Here is a 19,613-nt window from a genome sequence, read left to right as displayed (position 1 = left end):
TACCACATCTCCATAGTCAATGGACAAGCAATAAAAACTACTCCCTCCGTTCCAAAATAAATGTTGTGATTTTAGTTCAAATTTGAACGGAGGGAGTAGATTAAAAAATTTGGGTGGTTTGCATGAGAAATATCCCAATTAGTTTGTGCCTTTTAATATAGATCATGGAGTATAGAACTTATAGTTCATACAACAACAAGGAAAAGACAAAACACCTAATGAGCAATGACCAAGGAACCGTTAAAAGCTCACATGTTGAACACATGTAGCTTTTCCAATTTTGCTACTACTTATAAATTAAAAATTAGATCTTCCAAATTAAGTAGTCATACACTTGTCTTGAAAAGTACTTTATCCAACATGTACTTTGATTAGATGCCATAGATATGTTGCAGAGCACAAACTAATGATCAAATCTGCATTTTTATGATCTCCGGCATTTTGAAGCAACCGAAGAAGATTGACAATGATTAATTGATTGCCACATTTAATAAATAAAGAAATATTGGAAATAGTTAATTGAATAATTGTCGCGTTTAATAAAAAAGTGCTTGTATATGATGAAGGAATACCGATACATAGTACAGTAATTTATTAGAACCTATCTTGAGGAGTACTTATCCAACATGTAGTTTTATATGATCCCATATATATTTAAGTAGAACACAAATTATTGATAAAAAATTTGTACTCTCTTCGTCCTGAAATTTTTGTCTTAAATTTGTCTGGATATGCAGGGAGATTTCAGCATTTTGAAGGAAAATTGACAATAATAATCAAATTAGAATATTAATAATTGCCGCGTTTCAGGGTTAGCACTCACTAGTCCACCACCAACCGAAGGAGGCCTCCGGTATCCTCCAAATGCTAACGTCCTGCCTACCCGCCTCCCTGTCCCATTTCCTCGATCTCTTCTCTTCTTCCTACGAAAAGCTCGAAGCTTTTTGCAATCGCAACGACTATTAATGGCTGCCGTTCTAAACTAATCACGGAGGCCATTACTAGCTCCTGACGGCGTAGTTAATCCCCCCATAAACACCGTCGCGTCCCGCTCTAATCCTTCGCCTCCCGCCGCTGGTGCCGCTGGTAGCGGTGGTACTAGGTGGCAGTTAGGTGGAGGCGAGGCCGCGGCCGTAGGGGGCGGGAGAAAGAAGCGGTGCGTGCGGCGGGGGAGGAGGTGGAGAGATGGTCGTGGCGCTAGCGGCGGCGCGGCGGAGGCGGGTGTGGCGGTGGGCTATGCGGGCGGTGGCCAGCGCGGTGATGTGGACGGCGGTCCTGCAGCTGGCGTCCATCACCGGCCTCTGGCGCCCCAGGGTCTTCACGGACTGCTGGGGAGGCTCCGGGTCCGGGGGAGCCTCGGCCGGCCTGGCCGCGCTCGCCGGCGAGGACCGGGTCGCCGCGCGGCTCTCCCCTCCGGCGCTCGTGCCCAGGAGTAAGTGCTCTCTTCCTCTTGCTCCCATCCCAAGCTCCCCCCTCCCCTTCCGTGGAATTTAGTTTGGGCGATCTGGGCGAGCTGGTGGTTCCCTGATTTGGGCGGAGCTCGAGTCAAACGCGGCAGTTTGGTGGTCAACGACGCCGTCTCTCCCGGCGATTCGGCTGGACCGCAAGCTCGAAATGGCGATTCCGAGGCCAATTTTGTGCCGTCGTGGGATCTCCAGGTTGCATTGGGGCTGCAAACGTTTTGAATTTGCGTTCGCTTCTTGGTGGACGCTGTTCTGAACCTGGACCTGAATGCGTGTTCATACCTCAATCTTCATTTCCTTTCCTGTGTTGCTCATATGCTATATCTTGAGAGCTGATTTTTAAGCATGAAATCACTGGAACATCCAATCGAAAGGCGCGCTCGATGTGCCGAGCTAGCTCCGGCCTCTGATTAAGATGAACCTTTGGTGCTTTATGTTGCCAAAAATTAGCAAATGATACAGAGTTGTTCGCAACACGCAAGCAGCATCCATCCAGTGATGCATTTTTATTTATTTATAATGGAAGCTTTTATTACCCCCAGACTCTACATCATTGATGCATACAGCCTCACTGATTGCATCGTTTGTTACAAAGTCACCAAACAATGACATTTGGCATGTCTTGTTGTCTCAGTCCCTTTGTTGGCACTGCGGCACTGGCGCTGATTAGGGTCTTGTTTTTTTTATGCAGGAGTTTATAGAAGCAATGGCTATCTGCTAGTGACTTGCAACGGAGGCCTTAATCAAATGCGAGCCGGGGTTTGTACCTTAGCTAGAATAGATTATTTTTTGCTCCGTAGTTTGGGTACATGCCCGTGATTCTAATTTTCTTATGAAGTGGTGTGCTGCAGATATGTGATATGGTGACCATAGCACGCCATCTGAATCTAACGTTAGTGCTCCCTGAACTCGATAAAAGGTCTTTCTGGGCTGATCCAAGGTATGGTTAGTTTTCCATTCAACATTGTTTCAATAACATCAAACACTAGCTGTTTGTCCAAAATTGCTTCTGCAAACACATAAATATGTGCTATTTAAATGCCATTCATTCCCTTATCTCAGAGTAAAATAGGATCATTTTTCTGTGTGAAATATGTTAATTATTGTTTGCTGCTTAATTACAAAATAAGTTTGTTATTTTGACTTTGCAGTGATTTTGGAGATATATTTGATGTGAACCACTTCATTAATTCGTTAAGAGACGAACTAAAAATTGTCAAAGCACTACCATTGAAACTCCAGCTAAAAACTAGGAGAAGACTTTATTCGATGCCTCCTATCAGCTGGTCAAACGATACGTACTACCTAAAGCGGGTAAATAATGTCTGTCTTACTGCACGCTGCATTTAGCAGTGATAAAAAAGTTAGGAAATCTCATAATCATGTGGACCTGAAAGCTTCTCTGCTGCAGGTATTACCTCTTGCAAGGAAGCACAAGGTCATCCATTTCAATAAAACGGATGCCCGGCTAGCAAACAATGGCATTCCTATCCATCTCCAAATGCTGCGCTGCCGTGTCAACTTTGAGGCTTTGAGATTCACTCCACAGATTGAGGCCCTCGGCAGAAAACTTATCTCCACCCTTCAGCGAAGTGGGGAATTTGTTGTGCTTCACTTGCGTTATGAAATGGACATGCTCTCCTTTTCAGGCTGCACGCATGGCTGTTCTGATAAAGAAACTGAGGAGCTCACCAGAATGAGGTTTGTATTTTGCATTACTACTTGGTGTTATAGATGTGCTGCTTCAGTAGGAACCAACTGATCACGTATGAACTATAGATATGCATATCCATGGTGGAAAGAAAAAGAAATCGATTCTGAATCCAAGAGGCTTCAGGGACTTTGCCCCCTCACACCTGAGGAAATTGCTCTAGTGCTTAAAGCTCTAGGGTTTTCAAAGGATACGTTGATATATATTGCCTCTGGCGAAATCTATGGAGGTGAAAGACGGTTGGCTGCTCTTAAGGCTGCCTATCCGAATTTGGTGAGTGCTTCTTCCATTTACTATTTTCATTTACAATGTTCTCTGAGACAAGTGTTCATTTTCTCAGCTTTGTGTAATAATAGGTTAGAAAGGAAAAACTGTTATCTTCCGATGAATTGTGGCCATTCCAGAACCATTCGACCCAGATGGCAGCACTGGACTACATGGTTTCTATAGCAAGCAATGTTTTCATCCCCAGTTATGATGGAAATATGGCAAGAGTTGTCGAAGGTCACCACAGGTTGGCTTCTCCGGAATATGTTATTAATGTTTACATTAGTTCAATTTTTTTTGAGTTTGTGTGCTCTTTTGATTATTAGAAACAAACATAAGTAGGTCTACTTTCTAATGGCAACAGAACTACTTTGGGGTTATGCTGATGAACCTTTTGGCTGTTCCGTTTCAGGTATAGTGGCTTTCGCAAGACCATCTTATTGGACAGGACAAAACTTGTTGAGCTTTTGGATCATTTCCAGGGAGGTTCGTTGTCCTGGGATGAATTCTCTGCTGCTGTGAAGGAGGCGCACCAGTATCGCATGGGCCAACCCACAGACAGAAGGGCCATCCCTGGCCGGCCGAAGGAAGAGGACTATTTCTATGCTAATCCGCAAGAATGCGTCGGTTCCAGTTCCATGGGGAGATTAAGAGATGTTTCCTGATGATACCCGGAAAAGCATTGCAAATGAGTATTGATGCTGACCTGATAGCATAGCGTTAACCCGGCGACACCATGACTTTGTACAGCTGACCCAAGTTCCTCCTGCTTACTACTGATTATTCACTTTAGGTACAAGCAGACCTACACGTCGAGTGTCTATAACCAGATTCCATAACAGAATAAAGCTGAGAAAGAGATTCAAGGCATCCGAGTTCGGAGAGAAGAGACGCCACATGAGCAGCCATTCTGCTCTGCTCGATTGCCACTTTCAGTTATTGTTGTATTTTCATTATCTTTAAAAAAAAAATCCATTTCATTTCACTCTCCACGCCCCCTTCTGTTTGTTTAGGGCTCTGACTCTTATCATGGGTATGTCAAAGTTCATGAGTGTTAATTTTGACTATGAGGAGTTTTCCTCCAATGTTCTTTTGTACTAGTTACCAAAGCCATTATGAAATTTCAGGTCATACAGAAAATGTTCTGACAAACATTAACCTGGAGCTGGAGGGCTCCATGATAAGATGATCCATTTTTATTTCTGTCCAACAACTGGGTCATGGAGTGTGTTATTACTCTGTTGAACTGTATGCAAACTTCAAGGATGTGGCTGTTGTCCTTGCTTCTGCGTATTTGACCTGCAACCGCGAAGGAATCAGCTGACCTGCAACTGCAAAGGAACCAGCTGATCTCATGCATATCTCTCTTTTTTGTTCCTCTGAAATCCCTAGATAAGTAGTGCAATCCAATGCTGTGTTTCGTCCGTGCAAGTTTTGGACTTTGGTGATGTGTCCTAGAGATTTGATGTGCCCTAGAGATTTGGTTTAGTGTAATCGCTTGTCCAAACATGTTGGCATGGAGAACATCTTGTGCTTGGTTTGAAAAGAAAATGCTCTAGAATCGTTTGGTATTTTCTGTGAACAAGTCTGAACTTGATTTTCTCCTTTTAGTGTTTGTTTAAATCTTTCACTACTTTTACGGCTAAATTTTCAACGGTAAACTATAAAGTAAGCACAACACGACATAGTTCATCGCTCCAGGATCTCTCTAGGTATTCAACTTCTTGTATGTCCTTACTTATACAACATCTGACGACGTGCTGTCACAAAATCAACAAGTCTTCAGCGGGGGAGATAAATAAGTCTAGTATACATTAAATGTTGAATTGAAACGGATGAATTTCAAACAGATTTGCTAGTGCTCGTTTGATGAGAATTAACAAAGTCTTATCTAACTCATATGCTGTTTCATTTTTACGTGGAGATTCATGAGAACCTTTTTTATGCTTGATTGATTTTTTTATAACAATGTCAGTTAGATGAGACTTATTTAATTCAAATATGTGTTATGAACGGAAGTGGTATTTTCTACAAGAATATTGTATGACCATAAAATGTTTTTCCGGCTTGTTCATCAGAAATACTGCATCGTTGTTGACAATAAGAGATGAAAATATTGAATAAAGTTGGGGGGTAAGATCATTGCTATTTTCATTTGAAGAAAGCAAGAACAAAAATGGAAAAGTGCAAGAATTTGCAAGGGCCCAACCAGGTTCGAACCGGTGACCTATTGATCTGTAGTCAATTGCTCTACCACTGAGCTATGGACCGAATTTAGTTTAAAAAAATTAATTATGAACATATTAGCTGATCTTGTGAGAGTGCACATGTTTTTTCTGTTTTGAAGTCTGCTCTAGAGGATCTCGATTCATTATTAAAAAAAGGAAAGAGAGTTGCTTGTTAAATTTGCGGAAAATCGTTACATCATGCTCACAAGATGGGGCATTCCGGCAGACCTGTCTACCCACAAGACCCACACACTACCGAAAAGAGAAACACCGTTGAGGATGCCTGCAAGGTGTCATCGTTGTCACTTCTCCCTAAGCTCCGACTTCATCGCAGACGATCAACCAAGAGCCCAAATAAATATGTCTAGCAGAGTCACAATACTAGCGCCAACCTCCGTAATTTTTGGAGGTCATTCCAAATAGAGCCCGCAAACCTTCAAATTAAACCCAACCGATCATGAGGAAGGGAACTTTCAGGTCATGCTTCCTTCCCCTTTCATGCCCGTACCAATGTTGTGGCTATGTTTTTCAACCGTAAATGCGCCCTTTAACGGCTGCTCTCTGCCTGCCGTCTCCCCAACTACCCATTAATGGCGTTTGTTCCTGCCGCCCACCGGCTATACGATGCATCTCCCTCCACTAATCCACTCTCCTCAATGGCTTATCGCAAGCCCATTTCCACCGACATCAAGTAGGAGCAGCAAGAGAAGGTGTACGACTAGGCTGCTCGACGGCCGACTTTGACCATGCCTTGGTTGCTGTTGGGAAGATGAATGCTGAGAGGGACCACTGGTTTTGGGATCATACGCCCGATGCCAACACCGGGAATGTCACATGCAGGAAATGGGATGAGCCTGCCCTGCCCTTTCTTCCCTCCATCATGGCCCGCAATGTCGTCGCCAGTGCAAGTCCGGTGTGGGACGAGGCTGCTTTTGGCTCGTTTTCGTGAGATTGAGGCGGCCAATGCCGCATCGTCTAGCATCGATAAGTCCCGCCGCCGTTATCGTTTCAACAACTAGTTTTTTTACATGTTTAGTTTAAATTTTAATGTTCTATATTTATTAAGTCGTAACGTGACCAATGCCGCATTGTCTAGCATCGACAAGTCCCGCCGCCGTTATCGTTTCAACAACTAGTTTTTTTACATGTTTAGTTTAAATTTTAACGTTCTATATTTACTAAGTCGTAACGTGACCAATTTTCTAGAGCTAACTATGAAATAAACTGCTTGGGCCGGGAAATCGTCCATGAATTAAATTGTCTGTGGGGAGTCTGTCCAGGAAGAAAATGTCGTAGCCAATGACATATGAGTCTTACATGCAGACTTTTTTTATTCGCATCAAGAAGAGACATCAAAAGAGAATATCACGTCCTTCTGAAGTTAACGATTCAAAAGTAATCATCATGTTTGCCAATGCATATTACGTAATGTTCTTCTGAAGATGTCTAAAAAAAACATGTTCTTCTGAATAAGTGAGATAAACAAAAAGACAACATATGAGGGCCCAACCGGGTTCGAACCGATGACCTATTGATCTGCAGTCAATTGCTCTACCACTGAGCTATGGACCCAATTTGACTAAAACATTTTTGTTTTAACTTTCCTTTCATCCTCCACGCTCCCTTCTGTTTGCTTAGGGCACTGACTCTGATCGTGGGTAAGTCGAAGTTCGTGAGTGTTAATCTTTTTTACGAGGAGTTTCCTCTGATGTTTTTCTTGTACTAGTCACCGAAGCCATTACGAACTTTCAGCTCACACGGAATGACAAACATTTTTTTCGCGAATACGCAAAGCTTGCGTATCATTGCATTGATAGAAGGAATAGAATGAGTACAGAGAGGGGAACATCACATGACGCGGCCGCAGACAGGCGTGAACATGATGTCCGGAGCAGGGAGACAAGGGATGCTCGGCCCGAACAAGGGATACGCAAACATTACTTGCTACGGAGGGGTCAAATCCTCAAAGATAATACTGTACTATGATTGATTGATTTTACTTTCTTTCCAGCAACTTATTCATGGGGTGTATTCTTGTTCTATCGAACAACTCGTGTGCTTAAACACCGATATTGTGGCTGCTGTGCCACAAGAGAGCACATCCTTCTGCACATTGACCAATCAGCTGATCTGATGTGCAGCTTATTTTTTTTGTTCTTGTGAAATCCCTAGGCCAGTGTATTCCAGTCTAGTCCTTTTTGTCCGGCTTTGGTATCGTTGCAGTCATTTTCTGCTAGATATCTGATTTGAATTGATGAGTGTAACCCAAAGTCTTCCGACACCGACAGGAAGATAAGAAACATGAGAGCATGATGTTTTCTTTATCTTGCTGTCCTGCGAGGAACCTTTATCATCAAAATTTGGTGCTTTAGAGATCTTGTTGAGATTTGGAGATATTTGGATTCGAGTTCTAGGGATTTGACAGGAAGAACATGGGGAAAAACTCTGGGACCTTCTGCTCTGTTCGAGCGAGCCCCTCTTCTCTTAATATTGTGATTCTTATACTCCAGCCCTCCACGAATTACATATTTACTTAGTTACATATAAGATATAACTCAACACTCCCCCTCAAGATGGGGCAAATGCATCGTACAACCCCATCTTGCTACAGAAGGTAGAAAATAATCTATCAGGCAAGCCCTTTGTGAGGATATCTGCTAATTGATTCGATGAATTTACATACGACATGAAGATAATTCTGAGATCCAGCTTCTCCTTAATGAAGGGACGGTCTATCTCAATATGTTTTGTCCGGTCATGTTGCACAGGATTGTTAGCAATATCGAGGGCCGCCTTATTATCACAGTACAACACCAGTGGTTTTGATTGAAATAGGCCTAGCTCCATCAACAGGATCCGTAGCCATAATACTTCACAGACACCATGTGCCATGGATCTGAATTCCCGCTTCAGCTGTAGATCGTGCTACAACACTTTGCTTCTTACTACGCCATGTAACAAGGTTACCTCCAACAAATGTGCAATAGCCCGATGTCGATCTTTGGTCGTCCATGGAACCAGCCCAGTCCGCGTCAGTGTAGCACTCTACTTGCAAATGGCCATTTGATGTGTATAATAATCCTCGACCAGGACAACCCTTGAGGTATCTAATTATCCGAACTACAACATCCATACGATGAGTTCGAGGATCATGCATGAACTGACTTACGACACTTACAGCGAAAGCAATATCTGGACGGGTGTGAGATAAATAAATTAGTCGCCCAACAAGTCTTTGATAGCGCTCTTGATCAACAGGCCCGCCATCTCCATCATGAAGACGATGATTCTGCTCAATTGGGGTAGGAGTCGGGCGACACCCAGACAAGCTATTAGAGTTCGTACCGAGTTCATTTTTGCAACCGGTGCGAATGTCTCATCATAGTCAATCCCATATGTTTGGGTATATCCCTTCGCTACTAGGCGAGCTTTGTACCGTTCCACTTTGCCGTCAGGATTTTGCTTGACCGTGTACACCCACTTACAACCCACAGGCTCTTTACCCATTGACAGCGTCACAAGTTCCCAAGTTCTATTTTTCTCCAAAGCTTTCATTTCCTCGATCATTGCTGCTTTCCACTTAGTGTCCTGCATGGCCTCTCTCCAGTCTTTGGGTATGGATATGGAGTCAAGGGAAGCAATAAAACTTTTGAACAAAGGATTACAATTATCATAGGAGATGAACTTGGCGATGTCATGTTTGTGGCCAACATAATCCTTCAGACGTGGTGGTGTAACTGGACGTCTAACAGGCTTACGTAGAGCAATAGGAAGATTATGAACAGTAGGAGGGTTTGGAATAACAGTAGAGGGTTCAGTACCTTGTTACAGTGTGTCTTGTATCACTGAATTAGGGGACGGTGACATGGAATCTGGAGACACCGGCGTGATGGGTTGTACTACATGTTCAGTAGAGGACATGTCATGTTCATGCCCCTCTTGAACACTGGAGTTGCTATTGTTCTCACCCGTGTTCATGGTGTTTGTGTTTTCCTCCCCCTGTGTACCTTGCCCATATTGAGGTGTGTCACCAAGTGAAGGAACAGGAATGGACTGAATAAGAACATCTCTACCAACAACATTCTCCCCCTCTCGACCAATCCTAGAAATAGGAGTGGTAGAGGAAGAAGGATGGCATGCACCAAAGGTAGGGGGATAAAATGACTCATTTTCACGAAAAGTAACATCCATGGTCACAAAAAAACGCCGCTCAGCTGGGCACCAACAGCGATAGCCTTTCTGAGTGGGAGAATACCCAACAAAAATACAACGAACAACACGAGGGTCAAGTTTTCCTACTGAATTTCTGTAATCATGTACAAAACAAACACATCCAAATACTTTTGGTGGCACAATAAAAGGATTTGAACCACTCAGGCATTCAATTGGGGTTTTAAAGTTCAGAATGCGTGAGGGCATACGGTTTATCAAATATGCTGCTGTTTTAACTGCCTCGCCCCAAAGAAACTTTGGCACATGCATTGTAAACATGAGAGAGCGTGCAACCTCCAACAAATGTCTATTTTTTTGTTCAGCGACACCATTTTGGGAAGGAGTATCAACACATGTTGTTTGGTGTATTATGCCATTGGAGGACAGAAAATAATAAAAATCATTATTAACATACTCAGTGCCATTGTCTGAACGAAAATTTCACCTTTGCATTATATTGGTTGCAGACCAAAGCGTAGAAATCTTTGAATGCGTTGAAAACATCACATTTTTGTTTGAGTAGGTAAAGCCAAGTACATCGACTAAAACCATCAATAAAGGTTACAAACCAACGATCTCCCAAAAGAGAGGTGGTGACGGAAGGACCCCAAACATCCGAGTGAATAATCTCAAAGGGAGTTTGACTTGTTTCACTACTAGTAGGATAGGTGGCCCTTGTATGCTTAGCAAGTTCACATGCATCACATACAAGCTTATCCTTGTAGCAGGAAGCAAAAAGAGAAGGAAATACACGAGATAAAACATGGAAAGACAAATGGCCAAGTCTGCGGTGGAGTAATAGCAACTCATCTGTGGATGAGGTAAATGCAGCAAGTGCAAGCGGGGCTGCAACATTGTCGAGGTAGTACAGACCATCACGCTCGGTGCCAGTCGCAAGTACCTTCCCTGTCTTCAGTTCCCGGAAGACACAAAAGTAAGGTTCAAACCAAGCTCTACAATTAAGCGACTTCGTAATTGAACTGACTGAGAGAGGATTTACTGGAAAATCTGGAACATATAAAACTAGGGTTAAAGATAAAGAAGGTGTACAACTAATAGTTCCACTCCCCATTATAGGAATATAAGAAACCTATAAAACTGGAAAATCTGGAACATATAAAACAGAGGATCCATCAGCTATACGGACCCTATCTTTTCCTGGTCTAGGAATATAAGAAGAGAACCCCTTAGGGGAACCTGTCATATGGTTAGTAGCTCCAGAATCTATTATCCAAGGAGAATATGCAGATTTAATTGGATGATGTGAGTAGTCCACACCTTGAGATGGATGGTAACTGGACACAGAGCCAGCAGGAACTTCATTGGATGCAGCTAAGAGTTTTGATTTAAATTCCTCGAGAGCTTGTGCAGGTGCTGCTGATAATTCACTTGTGGACGAAGTGAGATGCACACGATCTTGCTTCTTCCATCGGGCATCACCAAACTTCAGCCGTCCATGTCGTTGTTGCCACCCAGGTGGATATCCAATCAGATCAAAACAATTCTTCTTTATGTGGCCAGTTTGCTTGCAGTGATCACATACTACCTTTGGCTTTCTCCTGTACTCAAACTTAGTAGTATTTGCTTGATCATTGTTAGAAGCAACAGAAGATGTAGTATGAGCCTGTGAAGAGAGAGCAGCACGAGTGTCAACACTTGCATGTGGGGTCACGACTTGATTTGATAACCGAGTCTCCTCTTCGAGAACACTAGATACTGCTTCATCAAGGGTGGGCCAATCCGGAGCTGAATAGATCATTTGTCTTCGAAGATCAAACTCTTGGTTTAGCCCTTCCAAAAAGCTTTGAACAAGAATGGGCTGAAACCATTCACGAAGAAGAGCCAAGTCTTTTGGATCATTAGACTCGAAAGGACGAAAGAACTCAAGGTCCCTGTATAACCTTTTCAGTTCACCAGCATAATCTGTTATAGACCTCTCTCCTTGTTTAAGATTTCTCATCTCATGGAGCACCCTTGTCACTTGCATCTTGTTTGTTTTGCGAGAGAGTTGTTGTCCAATTTCCTTCCACACTTCTGCTGTAGTTTGCAGGTTCTCAACCTGCTCACGGACCGAAGGCTCCATCGACCCCAACAACCACACCATAACACGCTGCTCATTCTGTTCCCATTGCTCCAACTCCAGTTTATCATCTGGTTTCACAGAAGTGCCGTCCAAAAAATGTTTGAGGCCATGAGATCCTAGAATCAGAGTAGCATGCCGTGACCAACTGAAATAATTTCCAGGTCCAGAAAGCCTGACCGGGTTAGGCTCCAAAGTAATGGTTCCTTTAGATTTTTGCTGGGATTACTCAACAAGCTGGGCAAATAACTTCTGCATACTCTCACATAATTTGTCTACACTGGCATCTCCCATCTTATCTTTAATTTTATCTCACATACAATCAGGTCACGACCAGATCACTAGTTCACCAAACACTCAGGTTCTAGAAAAACACAACACACTTATACAGACAACAAAACAGAGGATGAATTGTACTTGTAGTGCACACCTGAGCCAAATCGCATGGAACAGCCTAATCTTGCATCAATCGGACATCCAGCTAGCTAGCTTACTTCTTGGATAGAGACAGCTTGATGAAGACACAGCAGCACCAAGCAATTTTTCAGCGACAGCAAGACGCACCGGTTGGCGACTGCGACGGGATACAGCAGACTGACGCTCACGGTGGACCTTGCCGCAACCTCCAGAAGAAAACTAAGGCGACGACGGTGCAGTGATGCAACGACAGCGACGACGGCGCTCTACAGTACCTCGCAGCCGACGACGGCGACCACGACACAAGCGGCACTAGCTCCACCCGAGAAGCCATTTCAGCATGCAGGTGCTAATGAAGAAAAAGAAGTTAGAATCCGTTCTATGATCAGAACTACTCCCTCCGTCTCATGATGTAAGACCTTTTTTTGTCACTATCGCCCAACCTAGATATCTCTACCTTCAGCTCGATTGTTGCACAATTTATTCATTTTTTAGGTTCGGAGTCTAGAACTATTTTTTCTTGGACTTGACTCACATTGCACATGTTGTAATATACTACTCGAAAAAGGTTCCTCGCAAGCGGATTTTCAATAATGATGTAAGCGTGTTTTGAATGCATATTACAGAGCTGCTGGCCAAAAGAAAGAACAAATGACCATATCATGTTCATATGAAGAACTGAGAGTAAAAAACAAACAAGAGATACTCTACAAAAAGAAGACAATTATCATGTCTATTTGAAGAAATGAGATTTATAAAAGAAGAGAAACAAAAATAAAATGATAAAAAATAAAGAGCTGCTGGCCAAAAGAAAGAGATACTCTACAAAAAGAAGACAATTATCATGTCTATTTGAAGAAATGAGATTTATAAAAGAAGAGAAACAAAAATAAAATGATACTCTACAAAAAGAAGACAATTATCATGTCTATTTGAAGAAATGAGATTTATAAAAGAAGAGAAACAAAAATAAAATGATAAAAAATAAAGAGCTGCTGGCCAAAAGAAAGAGATACTCTACAAAAAGAAGACAATTATCATGTCTATTTGAAGAAATGAGATTTATAAAAGAAGAGAAACAAAAATAAAATGATAAAAAATATAGATAGAGGGCCCAACCGGGTTCGAACAAGTGACCTATTGATCTGCAGTCAATTGCTCTACCACTGAGCTATGAACCCATTTGTTGATAAATTTATTTTATTTTCCTAAGACTGAAGTTCTCCACGATAGTATGGTTCATTTTACTTCTTTCCAGCAACTGATTCATGGAATGCATTCTTCTTTTACTGAACAGCGTGTGTATAAGCAAACGCCGATGTTGTGGTTCTTGTCCTTGCTCTGCACATTGACCTGCAAGTGCAAACGTATCAGCTGATCTTACGTGTAACTTTTCTTTTGGTTCTTCTGAAATCCCTATCTGAGTGTGTGACACAGACACACAGTGCGATGTGTTTTTGTTAGATTTTGGTGATGGCAGTATTGTCCCAGTCATTTTCTGCTAGAGGCTTGGTTTGGTGTAGTCTCCTTGATCCAAACTTGTTCACCTGGACATAATTCTGTGTTTGGTTTGAAAACTTGGTGAGAGGTTTTCTTTTGGATTAGGCACAAAACTAAAGGAGTACTAAGGGCTCCTTTGATTCAATGAAATTCCATAAAAAAAATTGGAGGAATTTAATCCTTAGAATTATTTTCCTATGGTGGTCGTTTGATTCGCAGAATTGGAATCTTTAGGAATTTTTTCATAGGATCCATTTGTACTACTTTTTAGAGAAAATTTTCCATCCACTCAAACCTCTTGGTAGAATCCCATTGTTTTTCGTGTGCTATCAAACATTCTTTCATTCATATGTTTGTTACCCTGTAGGATACAAGAGGATATGACATTGTTTCTTCATTTAGAGAATCATGTGAATCAAAGAGACCATAGTTGCAGAGTTTGGTTTTGTGTGTTCCTTTTGGAACCTCCCTTGTATGGCAAGGGTGCTCGCGCAATTCATTGAAGATAGACAAAGTTAGATCAGCTTATAAGGAAAACCGAGTCGAAACACTTACAAAACACGGTTTATTGAAGAAAGACATACCAAGACCCTCACATCGAGCGATGGATCTAACAAAGACTAGGCCCGGAGCGCTGTCGGCACACTGTTAGTAATTTAACTTTTTTTGCGAGTGACTGCTTAACTTTATTGCCTCAACAATTGCACTAGGATATTCCAAAAAAAAAAAACAATTACACTAGGATACCTGGCAAAGTCATCATGTTGTTGGAGTCTTTCAACGATGATGAAAGAAGCACAAGAACATGACCAACGTTGGTCAATACCTAGTGATAAGAAATCTCACAACCTAAGAAACTTGTGCTAAAACAAGTACATAATACATGGTCTAGGGAAAAAATGGCTAGACTCGGTTCTCGTACTAGAACCAGGTTCCAACTTATGCCCACCCGTAGATGCTCCTACCTTTGGCTCAATCGCTTTCTTATTTTTCAATCGCTTTCTTAGACGCGAGTCTAGTATTTATTTTGGACTGAACTCATGTGCTCGTGCTGTAATTGACCGGATTTCTAATAATGAATTAAGCACGTTTCACATGCATTTTGAAGTGAAACTTAAAAAAATAAAAGAAAACAAGATATATTCTATGAAAAGAATACCACATGCCCATATAATGTTTATTTGAAGAAGTTAGTTTAAAACAAAAAATAAATTAAGCGCGTTTCGATATGCATTTTGAACTCTAGTTTAAATGAAAAATAAAATATACTCCGGTATTCTAAAAAAGGTACCACATGACCGTATACCGTTTATGTGACAAAAATATAATGGAAATTAGGGAGGGCCCAACCGGGTTGGGACCGGTGACCTATTGATCTGCAGTCAATTGCTCTACTACTGAGCTATGGACCCAATTTGGTTAAAAATAATAATTACAAACATATTAGCTGATCTTGTGAGAGTGAACACGTTTTTTTTTCTGTTTTGAAGTTTGCTCTAGAGTATCTCGATTTATTATTGAAAAAAGGAAAGAGAGTTGCTCGTTAAATTTGCTGAAAATCCTTACATCATGCTCACAAGATGGGGCATTCCGGCTGACCTGGCTACCCACAAGACCCACACACCGCCGAAAAAAGAAACACTGTCGAGAATGCCTGCAAGGTATCATCGTCGTCACCTCTCCCTGAGCAAGCCACTCCGACTTCATCACAGACAACCAACCAAGAGCTCAAAAAATATGTCTAGCAGAGTCACAATAACGGCGCCAACCTATGTAATTTTTGGAGGTCATTCCAAATCAAGCCCGCAAACTTTCAAATTTGAAGGCTGGGAGCGTTGTTATGGAGCAAGCTCCAAACCCAACCGACCACGAGGAAAGGAACTTTCAGACCGTTCTCCCCTCCCTTTCGTGCCCGTACCAATGTTGTGGTTGTGTTTTTCACCTGTAAATGGGCCCTTTAACAGCTGCTTGTTGTTTATCGTCTCTCCAACTACCCATTAATGGCGCCCGTTCCCGCGGTCCGCCGGCTATACGATGCCTCTCCCTCCACTACTCCACTCTCCTCAATGGCTTATCGCAAGCCCATTGCCACTGACATCAAGTACTAGCAGTAGGAGTAGCAAGAGCAAGTGTACGCTAGGCTACTCGACAGGCCGACTTGGACCGCACCTTGGTGGTTGTTGGAAAGATGGATGCCGAGAGGGACCACCGGCTTTGGGACCGCAGGCCCGCTCCCAAGACTGGGAATGACAAATCATCGGAATGCGATGAGGCCGCCCTGCCCTGTTTCGCTCCATCGTGGCATGCAATGTCGTCGCCCACGCAAGGCCGACGTGGGACGAGGCCGCTTTTGGCTCGTTTTCATGACATTAAGGAGGCCAATGCCGCATCGTCCATCGTCAGCGCCGTTATCGTTTCAACAACTAGTTTAGTTGTAGGTTTGGTTTAAGTTTTAGTGTTTCATATGTACTAAGTCGTAGTGTGACCATCCCCCCCCCTTTTTTTTTTGAGAAAAACCAATTTTCCGCCCCTGACTATGAAATAAGCAGCTTATTTTAATTTTACCCGTTGGTTCGGCAGCCTTGAAAACATTATGGAAAATGGCATGCCTTCCTGAAGAAGCAACATAAAAAAATATCATCTCTTTTTGAAGATAACGAATGAAAACTACCATGTTTCCAATGCATACCATGGACCCAAGGGAGTTTTCCTACGGGAGGGCCACATGACTATACCATGTTCTTATCTGCAGTCAATTGCTCTACCACTGAGCTATGGACCCATTTGATGACAATTTTCATACCTAATGGTACTCATTAGATAAACAACGGATAACCTTTTTACGTCATACTCCACATGAAATGTATAGCTTACTTAACGACGGCCAACATGCAATGTATGTTCGAGATCACGTGCTCCAACCCAAGAAGAACTCCACATGAAATGCCCGTACATGAGATACCGGCGGATATATATACTTTCATACACACTGATCCTCTCGTTTCAAAGCAAACAAAGAAGAAAGAGTCTCGTATCGATCATCGTATATGAATCAGAAAGAAACGATGCGTGCATGAAACAAAACAACATCTTCTTCCTTATACGCTCCATTACAAGTTACCATGACGTCCACTCTTGCCACCTACACGAAACCAAGTGGCGGTCTCTCTAGGCTCTAACTACTTTATCCCAGTTTTACAGTTTGTTTTACAGTATTTGTTCGACCGTAGCTAAAATAAACCCTTAAAATGCAATTTTTTTTTACCCGTATCTCAGTTTTATAGTTTGCGATGTTAAGGGGTCTGTTAGAGATACTCTAAGGGCTCCTTTGATTCAATGAAATTCCATAAAAAAAATTTGGAGGAATTTAATCCTTAGAATTCTTTTCCTACAGTGGTCGTTTGATTCGCAGAATTGGAATCCTTGGGAATTTTCATAGGATCCATTTGTCATTTTAGAGAAAATTTTCCATCCACTCAAGCCTCTTGGTAGAATTCCGTTGTTTTTCATGTGCTATCAAACATTCTTTCATCCATATTCTCATAGCTTTGTTATCATGTAGGATACAAGAGGATATGACACTATGTTTCTTCATTTTGAGAATCATGTGAATCAGAGAGGCCCTAGTTGCAGAGTTTTTTTGTTGTTGTTGCGAGAAATAGAGTTTGGTTTTCTGTGTTCCTTTTGGAACCTCCCTTGTCGGGCAAGGGTGCTCGTGCAATTTATTGAAGATAGAAAAAGTTGGACCAGCTTATAAGAAAAACCGAGTCGAAACATGGCTTTTTTTTTTCATCAAGTTTGGATTACTTACCCCGAGTGTCACATACAAAGACCCTCACATGGAGCGATGGATCTAACAAAGACTAGGGCTGGAGCACTGTAGGCACACTGGTACTCCCTCTGTCCCAAAATATAAGAACGTTTTTAACACCACACTAGTGTCAAAAACGTTCTTATATTATGGGACGGAGGGAGTAGTATTTTAACTTCTTTTTTTCGAGTGAATGTTGAACTTTATTGCCTCAACAACTACACTAGGATAGCTGGCAAAGTCATTATGTTGTTGGAGCCTTTCAACGCTGATAAAAGAAGCACAAGAGACCAATGTTGGTCAATAACTAGTGATAAGAAATCTCACAACCAAAGAAACTTGTGCTAAAGAAGTATATAATACATGGGCTAGGGGAAAATGGCTAGACTCGGTTCTCGTACTAGAACCAGGTTCCAACTTACGCCCACCCGTAGATGCTCCTACCTTTGGCTTAATCGCTGCATAATTCTTTTCTTAGACCTGAGTCTAGTATTTATTTTGGACTGAACTCACATTGCTCATGCTCTAATTGGTCGGATTTCTAATAATGAATTAAGAGTTTTCAGATGCATTTTGAAGTGAAACTTCAAAAATAAATAGAAAACAAGATATATTCTATGAAAAGAATACCACATGCCCATATAATGTTTATTTGAAGAAGTTAGTTTAAAACAAAAAATAAATTAAGCGCGTTTCGATATGCATTTTGAACTCTAGTTTAAATGAAAAATAAAATATACTCCTGTATTCTAAAAAAGGTACCACATGACCATATACCGTTTATGTGACAAAAATATAATGGAAATTAGGGAGGGCCCAACCGGGTTCGGACCGGTGACCTATTGATCTGCAGTCAATTGCTCTACCACTGAGCTATGGACACAATTTGGTTAAAAATAATAATTACAAACATATTAGCTGATCTTGTGAGAGTGCACACGTTTTTTTTTTCTGTTTTGAAGTTTGCTCTAGAGTATCTCGATTTATTATTAAAAAAAGGAAAGAGAGTTGCTCGTTAAATTTGCTGAAAATCCTTACATCATGCTCACAAGATGGGGCATTCCGGCTGACCTGGCTACCCACAAGACCCACACACCGCCGAAAAAAGAAACACTGTCGAGAATGCCTGCAAGGTATCATCGTCGTCACCTCTCCCTGAGCAAGCCACTCCGACTTCATCGCAGACAACCAACCAAGAGCTCAAAAAATATGTCTAGCAGAGTCACAATAACGGCGCCAACCTATGTAATTTTTGGAGGTCATTCCAAATCAAGCCTGCAAACTTTCAAATTTGAAGGCTGGGAACGCTGTTATGGAGCAAGCTCCAAACCCAACCGACCACGAGGAAAGGAACTTTCAGACCGTTCTCCCCTCCCTTTCGTGCCCGTACCAATGTTGTGGTTGTGTTTTTCACCTGTAAATGGGCCCTTTAACAGCTGCTTGTTGTTTATCGTCTCTCCAACTACCCATTAATGGCGCCCGTTCCCGCGGTCCGCCGGCTATACGATGCCTCTCCCTCCACTACTCCACTCTCCTCAATGGCTTATCGCAAGCCCATTGCCACTGACATCAAGTACTAGTAGTAGGAGTAGCAAGAGCAAGTGTACGCTAGGCTACTCGACAGGCCGACTTGGACCGCACCTTGGTGGTTGTTGGAAAGATGGATGCCGAGAGGGACCACCGGCTTTGGGACCGCAGGCCCGCTCCCAAGACTGGGAATGACAAATCATCGGAATGCGATGAGGCCGCCCTGCCCTGTTTCGCTCCATCGTGGCATGCAATGTCGTCGCCCACGCAAGGCCGACGTGGGACGAGGCCGCTTTTGGCTCGTTTTCATGACATTGAGGAGGCCAATGCCGCATCGTCCATCGTCAGCGCCGTTATCGTTTCAACAACTAGTTTAGTTGTAGGTTTGGTTTAAGTT

The 19,613-nt window shown here is 42.3% G+C and overlaps 1 protein-coding gene and 5 non-coding genes across 6 annotated transcripts; 1 reads left to right on the top strand and 5 right to left on the bottom strand.

Moving 5' to 3' along the window:
- Positions 1-852: 852 nt before the first annotated feature.
- Positions 853-4,644, top strand: LOC119274940 (rhamnogalacturonan I rhamnosyltransferase 1-like). Its single transcript, XM_037555702.1, has 8 exons — positions 853-1,432; positions 2,155-2,222; positions 2,315-2,403; positions 2,615-2,777; positions 2,875-3,164; positions 3,243-3,447; positions 3,531-3,688; positions 3,854-4,644. Exons 1-8 carry the CDS (start codon positions 1,186-1,188, stop codon positions 4,104-4,106), a joined length of 1,473 nt encoding a protein of 490 aa, XP_037411599.1. The 5' UTR covers positions 853-1,185; the 3' UTR covers positions 4,107-4,644.
- Positions 4,645-5,640: 996 nt separating this feature from the next.
- On the bottom strand, positions 5,641-5,712 carry TRNAC-ACA. The gene has a single exon. It is a non-coding gene; the product is annotated as a tRNA-Cys (tRNA).
- Positions 5,713-7,169: 1,457 nt separating this feature from the next.
- On the bottom strand, positions 7,170-7,241 carry TRNAC-GCA. The gene has a single exon. It is a non-coding gene; the product is annotated as a tRNA-Cys (tRNA).
- Positions 7,242-13,487: 6,246 nt separating this feature from the next.
- On the bottom strand, positions 13,488-13,559 carry TRNAC-GCA. The gene has a single exon. It is a non-coding gene; the product is annotated as a tRNA-Cys (tRNA).
- Positions 13,560-15,218: 1,659 nt separating this feature from the next.
- TRNAC-GCA lies at positions 15,219-15,290 on the bottom strand. Its single transcript has one exon. It is a non-coding gene; the product is annotated as a tRNA-Cys (tRNA).
- Positions 15,291-18,500: 3,210 nt separating this feature from the next.
- TRNAC-GCA lies at positions 18,501-18,572 on the bottom strand. The gene has a single exon. It is a non-coding gene; the product is annotated as a tRNA-Cys (tRNA).
- Positions 18,573-19,613: the final 1,041 nt, after the last annotated feature.

The sequence above is a fragment of the Triticum dicoccoides genome, chromosome 3B, assembly GCF_002162155.2.
Source record: "Triticum dicoccoides isolate Atlit2015 ecotype Zavitan chromosome 3B, WEW_v2.0, whole genome shotgun sequence".
NCBI classification, from domain to species: Eukaryota; Viridiplantae; Streptophyta; class Magnoliopsida; order Poales; family Poaceae; genus Triticum; species Triticum dicoccoides.
Note: the sequence above shows the minus strand (reverse complement) of the source record. Positions and strands in the feature narration are given on the sequence as shown.

Bases quoted from the DNA above. Each gene is read 5' to 3' on its own strand.
- LOC119274940 (XM_037555702.1), top strand. From the start codon at position 1,186: ATGGTCGTGGCGCTAGCGGCGGCGCGGCGGAGGCGGGTGTGGCGGTGG. The intron at 2,404-2,614 runs GTATGGTTAGTT...TTGACTTTGCAG, and splicing joins TCTTTCTGGGCTGATCCAAG to TGATTTTGGAGATATATTTG. The intron at 3,448-3,530 runs GTGAGTGCTTCT...GTGTAATAATAG, and splicing joins AGGCTGCCTATCCGAATTTG to GTTAGAAAGGAAAAACTGTT.